This window comes from Hoplias malabaricus, chromosome 14 (assembly GCF_029633855.1).
Source record: "Hoplias malabaricus isolate fHopMal1 chromosome 14, fHopMal1.hap1, whole genome shotgun sequence".
NCBI lineage: Eukaryota > Metazoa > Chordata > Actinopteri > Characiformes > Erythrinidae > Hoplias > Hoplias malabaricus.
This window is the reverse complement of record NC_089813.1, coordinates 38738784-38758349: the sequence shown is the minus strand read 5'-3', so window position 1 is coordinate 38758349 and position 19566 is coordinate 38738784. Positions and strand designations below refer to the sequence as shown.

Genomic DNA, 19566 nt, shown 5'->3' with positions numbered 1-19566 from the left:
GGCTTATCTTTAACAGCCAATGACTGTCTAGATCCCGACACCGTCAAAAGTCAAAAGCGAGACTTAGAGAAGAGCAACTGAGAAAAGGCGGAATGCAAACCAAGACTGATTCTTCAAGGAAATGTTCTGTTTACATACCTGTTTTTATAACTCTGAATATTAATGAGGGGCGGCACGGTGGCGCAGCAGGTTAGTGTCGCAGTCACACAGCTCCAGGGGACTGGAGGTTGTGGGTTTGATTCCCGCTCCGGGTGACTGTCTGTGAGGAGTGTGGTGTGTTCTCTCTGTGTCTGCGTGGGTTTCCTCCGGGTGACTGTCTGTGAGGAGTGTGGTGTGTTCTCTCTGTGTCTGCGTGGGTTTCCTCCGGGTGACTGTCTGTGAGGAGTGTGGTGTGTTCTCCCTGTGTCTGTGTGGGTTTCCTCCAGGTGACTATCTGTGGCGCCCCCTCCAGGGTGTATTCCCACCTTGTGCCCAGTGATTCCAGGTAGGCTCTGGACCCACCGCGACCCTGAACTGGATAAGCGCTTACAGATAATGAATGAATGAATGAATATTAATGACAGTTTTCTCTATTATAATAATGTCATTTATTGGTTATGGATTCTGTTTTTTGGTTCTCAGAACTTTAGAACTTGTTTTGACGCCATAGAAATGAAAACATAATGTTCAAAACGTTAAATAGAGTATAAAACATCTACTTCTGGAACATCAGCAGGTGAAAAGCTCTAATGAAACCACTGCTAAACGTTTCTGAACAAACAGATCAATACCACATTGAGAAATCTCTGATGTAAGCAGATGAATCACACCTGATTCTAAACTCACTCTGAGACACACGCTGGTGCTGAAGTGCTGTTAGTGACATGGACTCGTCTAAAGGGGCTTTCTGAACTGAGTGGTTTTTTTGTTTTTTTTAACATTTGGGATCAAAGGCCATGTTTGTTTGAGGTTTTTTTGATCACTGGTAGAAATGTCATGACCCTACACTTTCAGAAAAACTGTGGTTGTGGTGGTACCTTTGCTCTCTCAGTGGTGGTACCCTCAATTTACATATCCCATATTGTTTAGTCAGAACATAATGGTATCACAGTCTATTATAACTGTAGATTTTAAAGTTGTGTTGAGTTCATTCGCCCCGTTTCATCTCCAGGACTGTTCTATTATTTGACATAGTTCTATAATGATTATCCTTTTGGGGCGGCACAGTGGCGCAGCAGGAAGTGTCGCAGACACACAGCTCCAGGGACCTGGAGGTTGTGGGTTCGATTCCCGCTCGGGGTGACTGTCTGTGAGGAGTGTCGTGTGTTCTCTCTGTGTCTGCGTGGGTTTCCTCCGGGTGACTGTCTGTGAGGAGTGTGGTGTGTTCTCTCTGTGTCTGCGTGGGTTTCCTCCGGGTGACTGTCTGTGAGGAGTGTGGTGTGTTCTCTCTGTGTCTGCGTGGGTTTCCTCTGGGTGACTGTTTGTGAGGAGTGTGGTGTGTTCTCTTTGTGTCTGCGTGGGTTTCCTCCGGGTGACTGTCTGTGAGGAGTGTGGTGTGTTCTCCCTGTGTCTGCGTGGGTTTCCTTCGGGTGACTGTCTGTGAGGAGTGTGGTGTGTTCTCCCTGTGTCTTCATGGGTTTCCTCCGGGTGCTCCGGTTTCTTCCGACAGTCCAAAAACACACGTTGGCTCAAAAATGTCCGTGTGTGTGTCTGTGTTGCCCTGTGAAGGACTGGCGCCCCCTCCAGGGTGTAATTCCCGCTTTGCGCCCAATGATTCCAAGTAGGCTCTGGACCCAGCTTTTGTTGATCATTGGTAGAAATGTCATGACCCTACACTCTCAGAAAAACTGGCATTGTGGTGGTACCTTTGCTCTCTCTGTGGTGGTACCCTCAATGTATATATACCTTATGATATCGGATATTGAACTGGTTTGAGTTGTTACATGAATGTATAGTAATGTATCAGGTGTGGAAAAAGATACCTATATATTAGACACAACGAGCAAATAAAGCCTTATAGTGGACGGTTAATATAAGGAGACGACATGTCACTGACCTTGTAAATGAATGTTAATGAATGTAAGTGAATGGATGTGTGTTGTAGGAAGCCATGCAAGTGATCGGTATCCCAGAAGACTGTCAGATGCAGGCCATGCAGATTGTGGCTGGAATTTTACATTTGGGCAACATCAGCTTCATCGAGGCGGGAAACTACGGCCAGGTGGAGAGTACAGACTGTGAGTAAAGAGATCCAGAGCTGCTGGGGTATTTATCATGACACAGTCAATGCATTCACCTTCCACTTTGTCAACCAACCTCCTACAACTCGTACTCTCTTTATTTTGTTGGTTGTGTGTTTTCCTTTTCCCCTGCTTCCTCCCATTTTATGACTTTATTAGGTGTGAATAACCATCTTGCTTTGGAAAATGCACATCTTGTTTTTGTGTAAAAACCACATAAGCCTGAGGTTATTTCCATCAGATTCTTCAGTAACCACCATCAGCTTTTTAGAGTGACGTATCTGTTTCATCTAGGTGTGTCCAACACTGCTTTTAGAGATTGCAGAAGTGTAGCATTTGAAGTGTTTGCCATCTTTCAGCCGCTCGTCTTTGCTCAGTTTGCGGCCACAAAACTGCAATAGCGTCTATATTCTGAAACTGCCCAGAGTTTGTGTTAGCTTCAATCTCGCTTTTCAATGTTGCTCCACCCGAATGATGTCAGTTAACAGTGGTCTTGTGGTCTGAACCCTGATCTAGAATTGGGCATGTTTCTAATAAAGTGGCCAGTGAGTGGAAGTACAGCACCAGTCAAATGTTTGGACATCTTCTCAATGTTTTTTCTTTGTTTTGTTTTGTTGTAAATGAACGTGGAAGACATTAAAACTATGAAGGAACCCATATGGAATTATTTAGTAAATTCAAAAGCAGTACAACAAACCAGAATATGTTTTATACTTTAGACTCTTCACAGTAGCCCCCTGTTGCTTTGATGACAGCTTCACACACTCTCTGAGACCATAACTTGTGTTGTGCAGAGATAGGGGCTGGTACATAGTTCAGTACAGTGACTAGCTCTACTCCACCCATCACTAATGAGGAGATGTATCCAAACTTTTGACTGGTACCGCATAACTGGGAGATATATCCAAACTTTTGACTGGTACCACATAACTGGGAGATGTATCCAAACTTTTGACTGGTACCACATAACTGGGAGATGTATCCAAACTTTTGACTGGTACTGCATAACGGGTGATGTATCCAAACTTTTGACTGGTACCGCATAACTGGGAGATGTATCCAAACTTTTGACTGGTACTGAATAACGGGTGATGTATCCAAACTTTTGACTGGTACTGAATTACTGGGAGATGTATCCAAACTTTTGACTGGTACTGAATCACTGGGAGATGTATCTAAACTTTTGACTGGTACTGCATAACGAGGAGGGTGTTTCTAATAAAGTGGGCAGTGAGTAGAAGCAAGGGTGGTGGGGGGTGTTTATATTAAAGTAGCCAGTAAATGGAAGTACGGGGGTGGAGATGAAGGGGGTGTTTCTAATAAAGTGGCCAGTGAGTCCAGTCTCTTCAGGTTTGGAAGTCATATCCAGCAGCAGGAGCTTTGTGAAATCACATGGTGTTTGTGTGTTATTTTTCTGTTTTCTCGGTGCTGGTCAGTGTTGGCCTTCCCCGCGTACCTGCTGGGCATCGATCAGAACCGGCTCCAGGACAAGCTGACCAGCCGGAAGATGGACTCTAAATGGGGCGGCAAGTCTGAGTCCATTAACGTGACCCTGAACCAGGAGCAGGCCTGTTACACCCGCGACGCTCTGGCCAAGGCCCTGTATGCCCGGCTCTTCGACTACCTCGTGGAGGTCAGAGAGAGAAGGATCACTGACTCGATTAATGGCTCTATTTGAGAAATACATTCTAATGTTAATTGATTTTAAAGGGGACATATTCTCCACCTTTTCCACAGGTGAACACAGGGTTGTAATGAAAGGTCTGTGGTCAAAACACCACAAATATCCAACCCCACAGCAGCATTCTCCCCCTGTCTAAACAACCCTGTTCAGAACGGCCAGTTTAGGCACCTGTTTCTTTAAATGATAATGAGCCGCTCGCTGTTCACCCTGACCCCGAGCGCACAGCAGTGAGGAGCGAGGAGCAGAAACTTTTTTTTAGCTGTTTTTGCTCGTTTCTCTTTCTTCTTCATTCTTGTTTACGCCGTTTTTACTCAGTGCTCTTATTTCTCCGCACTCGTTGTGTCTGTTTTGCTCTCACATTAACGCCGGTCCAGCGCTGTGATTGGACAGCCTCAGATGAGGGGGCGGGGCGATTCTAAAGTCTGCACGTGACATCAGAAGAGGAGCAGGATCAGAACGGCTCATTTTATAACGTTTTATGATTAGGGCGGCCCACGGAAAACTGACAGGGTGGCCTTGTTTCACAGTGTGTGGGTTGGTGGGCACCAGATCCCCAAAGTAATGCGCACATGCCCCAGACATGTGACTTTTCTTTGATGATATGTCCCCTTTAAATACATATAAACCTTTCAGTCTCACTGTGCACCTTCAGTGAGAGAATGAGTTGCTGATTTTGCTGTTTCTAATGTGAGCAGGCCATAAACAAAGCCATGCAGAAGCCCATCGAAGAGTTGAGTATCGGAGTTCTAGATATCTATGGATTTGAGATTTTTCAGGTGACTTGTGCTCTGTTTTGTACCATGTTCAAGTCTTTTGTGTATTGTGACTGTACCTTTTCACACATTGTTTTTTTTTTTGTGTGTCTCTCTGTTGTTCTCTCTGTGCAGAGGAATGGCTTTGAGCAGTTCTGTATAAACTTTGTGAATGAGAAACTACAACAGATCTTTATTGAGCTGACTCTGAAGGCAGAGCAGGTAATCAACAGCATTTTGTCATTTTACGAATGCCATCTTTAAAGGGACACTAGGTAAGATTTGTTATTTTTGCTACTGGGCTCCCCTTACAGTTGCAGAGTGTCATTGTGGTTAATAGCATTGTTCTGAAATAACAATCTAAATTGACAATTGTTTCCTACCCTCCTCCAAAAGTTACACAGGGAAGTTTCTGCCGTGCTGAGCCCAGAGTAGCAATAACAAAGTCTCCGTTCTCATTATTACCTGTCAGTGAGGCATCACAGTGATTTTGAAGCTGTAATGTTAAGGTAACAAATCTACCTAGTGTGCCTTTAACTGCATTTAGCATATAGCATAACACAATGAAACTGCCTCTATCGGATACACTCTGATTAGTCCAATAGAAACTGATTTTAAAAGTGTAATGAACAGTCGCATTGCTGGTGATTTGCATGTGTGGTCATACTGATGTTCCGTTGCCCTCAAACAGGAAGAATATGTTCAGGAGGGGATCAAGTGGACGCCTATTGAATACTTCAACAACAAAATAGTGTGTGACCTCATTGAAAATAAACTGGTAAGTTCACAGCCCTGTGCTCCTAATCCTAACAATGTTGTACTCCCCTGTCGCCCCTCGCTGCCGTTGTGTGCTCAGCTGAACCTATGTGTGCTTTTAGGTCCTTTACACCTTTATTTACTACACAAAACATGGGAATCTCTTTTTTAATTCATCTGAGACCTTACATTTTCGTTTCGGCATAGCTGCTCGAGATGAGGGTAGGTACAGGAGCTTTGCCTGACGTAAACAAGGACTACTGACGTGCAGACTGACCAATTAAATGTTTACAGAGAAGGTTATCGACCAATAACGGTAGCTCTACAGTCAGACCGTCCAATCCGAAGATTTTAGGCTACTTCACCACGCCCCCTTCTCACTCAAGCGAACCAATCGGAGTAGGGGAGGGCGGGACTAGTTTGTGAAGGAAACTTCTCGAAGTTCTATGTAAGCTCTAGAAAAACCAAATCCCGGACGTTTGTGAAATTCCGCATGGACATTTCTTTAAGTCTAAAAAAGAGGACATGTCCGGGTAAAAGAGGACGTCTGGTCACCCTAACTTTAGCTTTAACGCTAACGAGAACATTTCTTTCACTTAACGTTATTTTGACTAATTTTCAAAAGGGTTAATACTGAAAAGGGCATTTCTCTAGCCGTTATTTGATTCGATATTTCAGCAAATAATGAATTAGTAACGTTATATTTTCCGTAAAAAAAAAAATTGGTGGTGTTAACGGATGGTAATGACATCTTAATGAGGAGGAGTTGTGTTACTGTCGCATAACACGGCGCACGGATATGACGGTTTCTATGGTAATTACCCATTCATTTATGGTCGTGATATTTTCGCATAAAATGTCGAATTGCGAATGTCACGAATTGCGGTCCCCTACATATGTGACTATAGATGTGAGACCGGGTTGGATTGAAACCTCAGTAAACCCGAAAGATCTGTGAACGAAGCTAAAATGTAAGGGTAAAAGCTAAAACACGCAGTTCCTGTATCTTGAGGCTGTGTTGTTTGCCATGGTAACGTTCACAAAGCCAGTGATGGAGGGCTGTCAGTCGGACATGTTGATTGTAATATTAAGATCATACCCACACTGTTCTCAGAGACGTCTGACTAATGCATTTTGACCATTCTCAAGGACTGTTTTACAATTTTTCACTTCACATAACACCCAAATTTAGTATTATACTTTATAATACAATAAACTGAATACTGAATATAACAAAATGTGTTTAAATGGGGCTTTAAATACACAATTAGAACTTTTTTTTTTTGCAAACGTACCACATTCAAAACCAGCACCACCCCCTCCACACCCCCACCGTTGCTCAGCAGAAGAAAGCAGTCACTGAAGAGCAGGAGGTGAAAGGGTGGCGATGAGATGTGAACATTTAAAGGAAGTAGAATGTGTAGGAGGAGGTGTTTAAAGTGTGGCCCTTCTCTCAAACTCCTTTTATGGAAGAACGTTCAGTAAGAACAGAGGTGTAATCCCATTTCAGTGCATTTTAGTATCAGATTAGTTCACAATAAACAAAAACACTATATTACATAGGGTACTCTGATGTGATCTGGGGTGCACCTGTGTTAATACTCCACTGGTAAGCCTTTACTTTTTGAATTAGACCTTCGGTACACGTCTTTAATGTCAATAGTTAGTTGACACAAGACCTCCACAGTCATATTCAGTTTTGCTAGCGCCCCTATGGAATATCTGTGACTTAGCATTAAGCTAAGATTGCATTAAGCTTCGAGCACTTAGCGTTAAGCTAATATGATTTAAGCTTATAAACACATTCCATGTCTTCTTTGAATCTGGTATCAGACTTTAACATATGATTTATCTGGTATGAATCAGTTTTACAGTGTATCCTTCGGTAAAGATTTGTTTGTGACAGCTGTGTATTTACACTACAGCCTGACTTCACAGTCAGTAATTTATATAGAAGCACATCAAGGAACTGGTTTGTAACTCACTCACTCATTCACATACATTCACCTTCACTCACTCACTCATTCACATACATGTTCATTTATAGTAAATAAATATATACTCACTCACATATATTGGCACTCACTCAATCACTGTTGAAAATTACACCACAAGGGGGCGCTAGTTCACATTAAGGGTTTGCTATTGTTAAGAGAAAATAAACACAGTCACCTTCTTTCTTTTTACACTTGTGTCCCTCTCCCTCTCCAGAACCCCCCGGGTATAATGAGTGTTCTGGACGACGTTTGTGCCACCATGCACGCCAAGGGGGAGGGGGCGGATGGAACTCTGTTACAGAAGCTACAGGCAGCAGTGGGAACACACGAGCACTTTAACAACTGGAACTCAGGCTTCGTTATCCATCACTATGCAGGCAAGGTGCGCAATGGGCATTTAGCACTGGATTTAAAGGGGAAATTTGTTATTCAACGTATGATTGTGAGGTCTGGAGCACGAGACCTATGCTGCAGATTTGGTGAAGGGTGTGGGGTGGTGGGAGGTACTGCTTGTAATGATGTACTGTTTATTACACTGAGGTTTGTGCCCTGACCCCAATTAGGTCTCATATGACATCAACGGTTTCTGCGAGAGAAACAGAGACGTACTTTTTCCCGACCTCATCGAGCTGATGCAGAGCAGTGAGTAGTGAGTATTCTCTTTGCTCCCTTTCAATCGTATCACAACAGAACAGTTCAAAGAGCTTCCGTACCACTACACTGACTCGTTTTCTCTTTGTACTGTTACAGTGCTTTCATCCGCAGCCTCTTTCCCGAGAACCTCAACACTGACAAAAAAGGCCGACCCACCACAGCAGGAACAAAGATTAAAGTAGGAACATCTTCTGTAACCACTTCACCCTGTTCAGCCCACCATTCACTCACACACTCACACCTGCTCTTAACACCGGAAGCTGTTTGAACGTGTTTGTTCAGTTGTTCTGGAGAATGACCGAGCTGCTGTGCTTCACAGAGGCAGGCCAACGAGCTGGTGGACACTCTGATGAAATGTACTCCTCACTATATCCGCTGCATCAAACCCAACGAGACCAAGAGACCCAGAGACTGGGAGGAGAGCCGGTGAGTCTCAGACTTGGGGCTGGTTCTATAGCGTCACTACTAGACACATTAGAGAGATTTGTCCTTTAAAGCAACACTAGGTCGTCTATTTACCTTTAAATTACAGCTATAAAATCATTGTGATGCTTCAATGAGCTGTAATAGGGTGAATAGATGCTCTGTCATTGCTACTGTGGGCTCAGCACTGCGGAAACTACACTATGTACTTTTAGGAGGAGGGTAGAAAACTCAGGATTCTCCCCCTTCACATTTAGACAATGATGATCCCAGACCAGTAACTGAGACCAGTGTAAATGTAACCTGCTGCCTCTCTGTGTGGTGTCTCTGTAGAGTAAGACACCAGGTGGAGTATCTGGGCTTGAGGGAGAACATCAGAGTGCGGCGCGCCGGCTTCGCTTACCGCAGAGTTTTCCAGAAGTTTATACAGAGGTGAGAGAAAGAAAAGAGAAAGAGAACAAAAGAAAAATCCCCAGGGTTTTTTTAATAATACATTTATGGTGTCCATGTGCAAAGGGCATGTGTATGAAGCAGGGGTGTGTGTGTGTGTGTGTGTGTGTGTGTGTGTGTGTGTGTGTATGTATTGTCAGGTATGCCATCCTGACTCCAGAGACATTCCCATGTTGGCGAGGGGGGGAACAGCAGGGGGTCTTGCATCTCTTACGCTCCGTAAACATGGACACGGACCAGTACCAGATGGGCCGCTCCAAGATCTTCGTCAAGAACCCAGAGTCGGTACGGACTGCTTTATTATTATTATTATTATTATTATATAATTACTTATGAAAGGAATTCTTTATCTCTCGAAGTGACCCCCAATTTCAAACTGTTCATTCATTCACTCATTATCTCTAAGCGCCAGTTCAGGGTCACGGTGGGTCCAGAGCCTACCAGGAATCATTGGGCACAAGGCGGGAATACACCCTGGAGGGGGCGCCAGTCCTTCACAGGGCAACACAGACACACACACACACACACCTACGAACCAATCCACCTACCACACTCCTCACAGACAGTCACCCGGAGGAAACCCACGCAGACACAGAGAGAACACGACTCGAACCCACAATCTTTTTTGTCATTTTTAATAATGCTATGCAACAGTTACCATACAATGACTAAAGAGTGGGAGAATGTTAGAATGTTTTATTTATTCTACAGAAAAGACACCTTTAAACCTATTTCTACGCCTCATACAAGTGAATTTAGCTTTTTTTAAATGAAGGACTGTGATGCGATGCAGTCATAAAGTTTCCAAATATACCATTCACTTCCAGCCCAGACACTCCTTACATGGCCTTAAATCGATGTGATGTAGCTGCTCTATTACATACAGCCACCTATTCAGCCCACACACACTTACACCCCAGTTATACACACATTAATGACCTACACAGGACGGCCAGTGAGGGCGGGGGTCAGTTGAATATACAGATCTTAAGAAAACAAATTCTGAGTTCACTCAGTTCTGAGTGAAGATTTCCTGCCCTGTACCCACTGATTCTAGGTCAGCTCTGGACCCACCACATCAGAATAAAGGGGTTACAGAAGATTAATGAAGGAATGAATAAGGCTTTATGCATGGAATCAGAGTCTTAAAGGCAGTCTGAAAGTGGTTGTACACCTAAGAGATTGACAGTGTTTGCCAACGGTGTCTCTGCTGTTTTGACCTCACAGCTGTTTCTTCTGGAGGAGATGAGGGAGAGGAAGTTCGACACGTTCGCCAGAATCATCCAGAAAGCCTGGAGGAAGTACATCGCCAGGAGGAAATACGAGCAGATGAGGGAAGAGGGTAAGAGAGCTTCATACTGAACTGGAGAGAGTAGGTCACCCAAACTTACCCCACTTTCCCCACGAAGAATCTCATTTGCATACTGCAGAGGTGCAGCGCTGGGTGGTCAAAGTTCAACTCATTACAGTTCTGATTCAGCTCTATACACACACACACACACACACACACACAAACACACCTTGCTTTGCTTTTTAGTCCAAAGTTCAGTGTCAAATGTTGATTGTGTTTGCTGCTTCTCACAACACACAGAACCCCAACACTCTGTTTACTGCAGATGCTTCTCTAATTCATAAGGAAATGTTCTTCTTGTACTGTGCTGATTTTACAAAAGGAAGGTCTCTGACACTGAACAGTGCTATAAATGATGCACTACCCTTTTAGCTGCACTTTGTGTGTGGTTTCAACTGCAGCTCATTTGTTCATCCAAGGCACTGATGCGTGTCTGCAACCAGCAAAACCACACCAAGACCACTAGGTTTGATAAAGTCGTACCAGCTCTCACACACACACACATACATACACACATACACAAATGCACACGCAAACATCCCCAATGCACACGCAAACACACACACACACACACACACATACACAAATGCACACACAAACACCCCCAATACACACGCAAACACACACACACACACACACACACATGCAAACACCCCCAATGCACACGCAAACACACACACACACACACACGCAAACACCCCCAATGCACATGCAAACACACAGGCACACACACACACACACACACACAAATGCACATGCAACCACCCCAATGCACATGCAAACACACATGCACACACAAACACACACACACATACACCCACACACACACACACAAATGCACACACATACACCCACACACACACACACACAAATGCACACACACACACACACACACAAATGCACACACAAACACACACACATACACCCACACACATACACCCACACACACACACACACACAAACACACACACAAACACACACACACACACATGCAAACACCCCCAATGCACTTGCAAACACACAGGCACACACACACACACAAATGCACACACAAACACATACACACACACACAAACAAGTACATTCATACCCTACCATGCCTAAAGATTATCTGGACACCTTACAAAGTTCTGTGGTCAGAGACTGACCAATGATGAATTCGGGAGTTCGAGGAGATAATAAACATCAGCAAGAGAAGAGCTACTTAACTGTACAAACACACACACACACACACACACACACACACACACACACACACACACACATATATATATATATATAGTGCAGATGTTAATGTAGGTGTTTCCAAATTCTCCAGTGGGTGAAAACATCAGGTAGGGGTTTCCAATAAAATGGCCACTCAATGAAAATATAAATTAGTTGGTTCAAAGCTATCGATAGTTACAGATCTCTCTCTCTCTCTCTCTAGCCTCAGATATTCTGTACAACTCTAAAGAGCGCCGCAAGAATAGCATTAACAGGAATTTCGTTGGCGATTATCTGGGAATGGAGGAAAGACCAGAACTGCGGCAGTTCCTGGCGAAGAGAGAGCGAGTGGACTTTGCTGACTCTGTTAACAAGTACGACCGCAGGTTTAAGGTAAGGTCACCTGATCTCCAGGAGCTGAACGGTGCATCTGAGGTAGTTAGTTTATATTTCATTAGCACGACGTACAGCAGACAAGCTTCATATGGATCACTGTAAATTCATACGCAATAACTGCATTTTAATTTAAGAATGTCAAGGACATTTTAACGTTACACAATCAACACTCAACACTCAACCCACACACACACTGGTGATAAGCAGCAGCCAAACACTCACACCGTCCTCTCGACCAGGAACGACATCCCACCTGAAGGACTGCAACGGGCACTAGGGATTCACCCAGGACACAGCGCCACTCCATATCTGAGCACACACACACATTCACACTCATTCACTCACACTAGGACAGGTATTACAGAAGCCAGTTCACCTAACCTCCATGTTTTTGGACCCCAGAGGAAACCCACGCAGACACAGGGAAAACAGGGAAACTCCACCCACATGGGACTTGAACCCAAGATCCCAGTGCTGAGAGGCGAACGTGCTCACCACTACGCCACCATGCTGCCCAAATATGCTATAATACACTGATACATATATTATGAGGGGTTGGGGTGAGAATTTATAGCTTTATAGAGTAGTTTTACAACAAGTAAACTACTAATAGTTCTTCAATGACAGACTTTAGTCCATCTTTTAGTCACTTTTCCCCCTGTTCTTCAGGGGGGCCGGACCCCCACAGAGCAGCTATGATGTGGGCTGGTGGTATGTTAGTGTGTGATACGCTGGTACAAGTGGATCAGACACAGCAGTGAAATGGGACTAACAAGATCAACAGAACAGATCAACTACAGTCTGCAGAACTCCAAAGTCCTCCAGTGCGATTAATGAAACTGATAAAATGTACAATGTTGAAGTTAAGGTTGAGGCACAAGGAGGTAGCTTTAATCTTTTGGTAGATCAGATTGTGTAGTCATCATCATCATAATTATCTGTAAGTGCTTATCCAGTTCAGGGTCGTGGTACGTCCAGAGCCTACCAGGAATCATTGGGCGCAAGGTGGAAATACACCCTGGAGGGGGCGCCAGTCCTTCACAGGGCAACACACACACTCACACACATTCACTCACACACTCACACCTACGGACACTTTTTGAGTCGCCAATCCACCTACCAACGTGTGTTTTTGGACAGTGGGAGGAAACCGGAGCACCCGGAGGAAACCCATGCAGACACAGGGAGAACACACCACACTCCTCACAGACAGTCACCCGGAAGAAACCCACGCAGACACAGGGAGAACACACCACACTCCTCACAGACAGTCACCTGGAGGAAACCCACGCAGACACAGGGAGAACACACCACACTCCTCACAGACAGTCAAGTGGAGGAAACCCACGCAGACACAGGGAGAGCACACCACACTCCTCATAGACAGTCACCCGGAGAAAACCCATGCAAACACAGGGAGAACACACCACACTCCTCAAAGACAATCACTCGGAGGAAACCCACGCAAACACAGGGAGAACACACCACACTCCTCACAGACAGTCAACCGGAGGAAACCCACGCAGACACGGAGAGAACACACCACACTCCTCACAGACAGTCACCCGGAGGAAACCCACGCAGACACAGGGAGAACACACCACACTCCTCACAGACAGTCAACCGGAGGAAACCCATGCAGACACAGGGAGAACACACCACACTTCTCACAGACAGTCACCCGGAGAAAACCCATGCAGACACAGGGAGAACACACCACACTTCTCACAGACAGTCACCCGGAGGAAACCCACGCAGACACAGGGAGAACACACCACACTCCTCACAGACAGTTACCCGGAGGAAACCCACGCAGACACAGAGAGAACACACCACACTCCTCACAGACAGTCACTCGGAGGAAACCCACGCAAACACAGGGAGAACACACCACACTCCTCACAGACAGTCAACCGGAGGAAACCCACGCAGACACAGGGAGAACACACCACACTCCTCACAGACAGTCACCCGGAGGAAACCCACGCAGACACAGAGAGAACACACCACACTCCTCACAGACAGTCACCCGGAGGAAACCCACGCAGACACAGGGAGAACACACCACACTCCTCACAGACAGTCACCCGGAGGAAACCCACGCAGACACAGGGAGAACACACCACACTCCTCACAGACAGTCACCCGGAGGAAACCCACGCAGACACAGAGAGAACACACCACACTCCTCACAGACAGTCACTTGGAGGAAACCCATGCAAACACAGGGAGAACACACCACACTCCTCACAGACAGTCAACCGGAGGAAACCCACGCAGACACAGGGAGAACACACCACCTTTCTCACAGACAGTCACCCGGAGAAAACCCATGCAGACACAGGGAGAACACACCACACTTCTCACAGACAGTCACCCGGAGGAAACCCACGCAGACACAGGGAGAACACACCACACTCCTCACAGACAGTCACCCGGAGGAAACCCATGCAGACACAGAGAGAACACACCACACTCCTCACAGACAGTCACTCGGAGGAAACCCACGCAAACACAGGGAGAACACACCACACTCCTCACAGACAGTCAAGTGGAGGAAACCCACGCACACACAGGGAGAACACACCACACTCCTCACAGACAGTCAACCGGAGGAAACCCACGCAGACACGGAGAGAACACACCACACTCCTCACAGACAGTCACCCGGAGGAAACCCACGCAGACACAGGGAGAACACACCACACTCCTCACAGACAGTCAACCGGAGGAAACCCATGCAGACACAGGGAGAACACACCACACTTCTCACAGACAGTCACCCGGAGAAAACCCATGCAGACACAGGGAGAACACACCACACTTCTCACAGACAGTCACCCGGAGGAAACCCACGCAGACACAGGGAGAACACACCACACTCCTCACAGACAGTTACCCGGAGGAAACCCACGCAGACACAGAGAGAACACACCACACTCCTCACAGACAGTCACTCGGAGGAAACCCACGCAAACACAGGGAGAACACACCACACTCCTCACAGACAGTCAACCGGAGGAAACCCACGCAGACACAGGGAGAACACACCACACTCCTCACAGACAGTCACCCGGAGGAAACCCACGCAGACACAGAGAGAACACACCACACTCCTCACAGACAGTCACCCGGAGGAAACCCACGCAGACACAGGGAGAACACACCACACTCCTCACAGACAGTCACCCGGAGGAAACCCACGCAGACACAGGGAGAACACACCACACTCCTCACAGACAGTCACCCGGAGGAAACCCACGCAGACACAGAGAGAACACACCACACTCCTCACAGACAGTCACTTGGAGGAAACCCATGCAAACACAGGGAGAACACACCACACTCCTCACAGACAGTCAACCGGAGGAAACCCACGCAGACACAGGGAGAACACACCACCTTTCTCACAGACAGTCACCCGGAGAAAACCCATGCAGACACAGGGAGAACACACCACACTTCTCACAGACAGTCACCCGGAGGAAACCCACGCAGACACAGGGAGAACACACCACACTCCTCACAGACAGTCACCCGGAGGAAACCCATGCAGACACAGAGAGAACACACCACACTCCTCACAGACAGTCACTCGGAGGAAACCCACGCAAACACAGGGAGAACACACCACACTCCTCACAGACAGTCAAGTGGAGGAAACCCACGCACACACAGGGAGAACACACCACACTCCTCACAGACAGTCACCCGGAGGAAACCCACGCAGACACAGGGAGAACACACCACACTCCTCACAGACAGTCAAGTGGAGGAAACCCACGCAGACACAGGGAGAACACACCACACTCCTCACAGACAGTCACCCGGAGAAAACCTATGCAAACACAGGGAGAACACACCACACTCCTCACAGACAGTCACTCGGAGGAAACCCACGCAAACACAGGGAGAACACACCACACTCCTCACAGACAGTCAACTGGAGGAAACCCACGCAGACACAGGGAGAACACACCACACTCCTCAAAGACAATCACTCGGAGGAAACCCACGCAAACACAGGGAGAACACACCACACTCCTCACAGACAGTCAACCGGAGGAAACCCACGCAGACACAGGGAGAACACACCACACTCCTCACAGACAGTCACCCGGAGGAAACCCACGCAGACACAGGGAGAACACACCACACTCCTCACAGACAGTCAACCGGAGGAAACCCATGCAGACACAGGGAGAACACACCACACTTCTCACAGACAGTCACCCGGAGAAAACCCATGCAGACACAGGGAGAACACACCACACTTCTCACAGACAGTCACCCGGAGGAAACCCACGCAGACACAGGGAGAACACACCACACTCCTCACAGACAGTCACCCGGAGGAAACCCACGCAGACACAGAGAGAACACACCACACTCCTCACAGACAGTCACTCGGAGGAAACCCACGCAAACACAGGGAGAACACACCACACTCCTCACAGACAGTCAAGTGGAGGAAACCCACGCAGACACAGGGAGAACACACCACACTCCTCACAGACAGTCACCCGGAGAAAACCCATGCAAACACAGGGAGAACACACCACACTCCTCACAGACAGTCACTCGGAGGAAACCCACGCAAACACAGGGAGAACACACCACACTCCTCACAGACAGTCACCCGGAGGAAACCCACGCAGACACAGGGAGAACACACCACACTCCTCAAAGACAGTCACTCGGAGGAAACCCACGCAAACACAGGGAGAACACACCACACTCCTCACAGACAGTCAACCGGAGGAAACCCACGCAGACACAGGGAGAACACACCACACTCCTCACAGACAGTCACCCGGAGGAAACCCACGCAGACACAGGGAGAACACACCACACTCCTCACAGACAGTCAAGTGGAGGAAACCCACGCAGACACAGGGAGAACACACCACACTCCTCACAGACAGTCACCCGGAGAAAACCTATGCAAACACAGGGAGAACACACCACACTCCTCACAGACAGTCACTCGGAGGAAACCCACGCAAACACAGGGAGAACACACCACACTCCTCACAGACAGTCAACTGGAGGAAACCCACGCAGACACAGGGAGAACACACCACACTCCTCAAAGACAATCACTCGGAGGAAACCCACGCAAACACAGGGAGAACACACCACACTCCTCACAGACAGTCAACCGGAGGAAACCCACGCAGACACAGGGAGAACACACCACACTCCTCACAGACAGTCACCCGGAGGAAACCCACGCAGACACAGGGAGAACACACCACACTCCTCACAGACAGTCAACCGGAGGAAACCCATGCAGACACAGGGAGAACACACCACACTTCTCACAGACAGTCACCCGGAGAAAACCCATGCAGACACAGGGAGAACACACCACACTTCTCACAGACAGTCACCCGGAGGAAACCCACGCAGACACAGGGAGAACACACCACACTCCTCACAGACAGTCACCCGGAGGAAACCCACGCAGACACAGAGAGAACACACCACACTCCTCACAGACAGTCACTCGGAGGAAACCCACGCAAACAAAGGGAGAACACACCACACTCCTCACAGACAGTCAAGTGGAGGAAACCCACGCAGACACAGGGAGAACACACCACACTCCTCACAGACAGTCACTCGGAGGAAACCCACGCAAACACAGGGAGAACACACCACACTCCTCACAGACAGTCAACCGGAGGAAACCCACGCAGACACAGGGAGAACACACCACTAGTGATGTGTTCACACAGAACCACAGAACTCCTAGTGTGTGTAGCGTATCTATGCATTTAGCCCATGGACTAAACCTGTTCTGACATTTCTGTGTCTGTTTTTCTAGTGCATCAAGAGGGATCTGATCCTGACGCCGAAGGGGATCTATCTGATTGGTCGAGAGAAGGTGAAAAAGGGTCCGGAGAAAGGTCAAATCAAGGAGGTGCTGAAGAGAAAGCTGGAAATCGGGAGCATACGCTCTGTCTCACTGAGGTTAGGGACTTCCTGTATTAAAATGCGGCATGCTGACTCATTTCTACACACCAGCAGCGCCATTCTGCCAGGCCACAAAGCTCTGGTGGACTCGCAGTGGAAGAATATCAGAAATTAGTAAGTTCCTGGAAATAGCATTAACCAAATCGGAACAGGGTTGAAGGTGCTGCAGAGCTGCACAGTAACATCCCTCTCCACTGGGGTTTCTCACATTCACACAGTGGGTGAAAATATTTAAAAACCAGCTTCTGTGAGTAATACAGTTATAACCTTGTTAGCATGTCTGTTTATTGGAAACTCCAGTGATCTAACACGTATAGCAATGACTGTTTGGCCCCGATGTGGCACATCTGCGGTTCACTTACGGCCTACATTTGGCCTGGAATAAAGGTGTTGATTCGGGGTGTGTCTGGCTCACAGCTCACGTGCCAAGACCCAAGTCAAACCCAGCTCATGACACAGCTGGCCAACATCTGGTCCACACAACCACTGACAGCACCGTAATTGAGCCACAAGAACCGAAAAAGACACCGATTAGCCACCATTAGTGTGCGCTACCTTAGAAAGACAGTATCAAAGGTAGATAGAGTTTCTGACATCACTAACCAAAGGAACCAATCCCAAAACGTTTGGGGTAGGGCTTTGGAGATCAAGGTTAAGACTAATCGCATACATTTATGCCATTTTTAAGGCATTAAGGGACTTTTATTTTGGAAATTATTTAATGAGTTAAATGATGAACACAAGAGGGACTTTCGGCGAATGGAGTAATCCCACAGAGAACTGCATGTGGACATTAAACCGTAAACAATGAGACACGAGTACTATAAATGTACACAATATGGCCACCATTTTGTGAACTCCTAAAAAGTTTACTGCAGTAAGAGCCTCTAGTGTTTACACAACGTACAGGAACATTTCTGTGATGACCTGATCATCACAGAAATCATCTCCAATTCACATTTCCAACATCCAGTGTAAACATTTCTAAGAATACAGGCTCCTACGGCTGCTAAGGGGTGAGGAATCCATATTAACTGCTTTCATTTCAGAGAAGAAGCAGGTGCACACACACTTCCTGGGGTGTAAAAACAACTGGTGTGATACATGTTTAATGTGGAAATGAGGAACCTATTCAGTGCACTTTTCTAAATTTAGTCCATCTCTCTCTCTCTCATTATAGCACAAGACAAGATGACTTCTTCATCCTGCATGAAGCTCAGTATGACAGCCTGCTGGAGTCCATGTTTAAAACAGAGTTTCTGAGCCTCCTGTGTAAACGCTACGAGGAACAGACCAAATCCAAGCTGTGCCTGAGCTTCAACGACAGGTACGGTCAGACACTGGGGTCAAAACGGTCGTCCAACACCTCACAAGCTGCAGGACACGAAGGTTACATGGTTACGTACTCCGTTATTGACCTTCCACTCATTGGCCACTATATGGGTTGGAGTTCACAGTGTTTTGAACTGTGATATTCCACTGAAAGGATCCCTCTCTGGGAAACCACCTCTATGAGAAACAATTGCCTTGAGCATCAGCTCAGCGGCCACTTTCTTAACAGAGTCGTTGTTATAAACGCAGACTGAAAGTCTCCGATCTGAGTTTGGAGCCTCAAGGTCCGTGTTTCTGATAAAGTGGCCAGGGAGTGTTGGTTTATTGGTGTCTCAGAGAGTGGTGGTTTTCATCTTGTGATATTACT

At 46.9% G+C, this 19566-nt stretch overlaps 1 protein-coding gene across 1 annotated transcript in view; it reads left to right on the top strand.

The window, feature by feature from the left end:
- Positions 1 to 19566, top strand: part of myo1f (myosin IF) — a 49656-nt gene that overhangs the window by 25830 nt on the left and 4260 nt on the right. Inside the window, exons 9-23 of the mRNA XM_066643517.1 lie at positions 2084 to 2216; positions 3656 to 3852; positions 4599 to 4679; positions 4791 to 4877; positions 5347 to 5433; positions 7623 to 7790; positions 7972 to 8057; positions 8159 to 8240; positions 8382 to 8488; positions 8819 to 8917; positions 9076 to 9220; positions 10163 to 10277; positions 11716 to 11885; positions 17719 to 17864; positions 19048 to 19194. Of these exons, the coding sequence (XP_066499614.1) occupies positions 2084 to 2216; positions 3656 to 3852; positions 4599 to 4679; positions 4791 to 4877; positions 5347 to 5433; positions 7623 to 7790; positions 7972 to 8057; positions 8159 to 8240; positions 8382 to 8488; positions 8819 to 8917; positions 9076 to 9220; positions 10163 to 10277; positions 11716 to 11885; positions 17719 to 17864; positions 19048 to 19194 (1850 nt within the window). The remainder of the gene's footprint in view (positions 1 to 2083; positions 2217 to 3655; positions 3853 to 4598; positions 4680 to 4790; positions 4878 to 5346; positions 5434 to 7622; positions 7791 to 7971; positions 8058 to 8158; positions 8241 to 8381; positions 8489 to 8818; positions 8918 to 9075; positions 9221 to 10162; positions 10278 to 11715; positions 11886 to 17718; positions 17865 to 19047; positions 19195 to 19566) is intronic.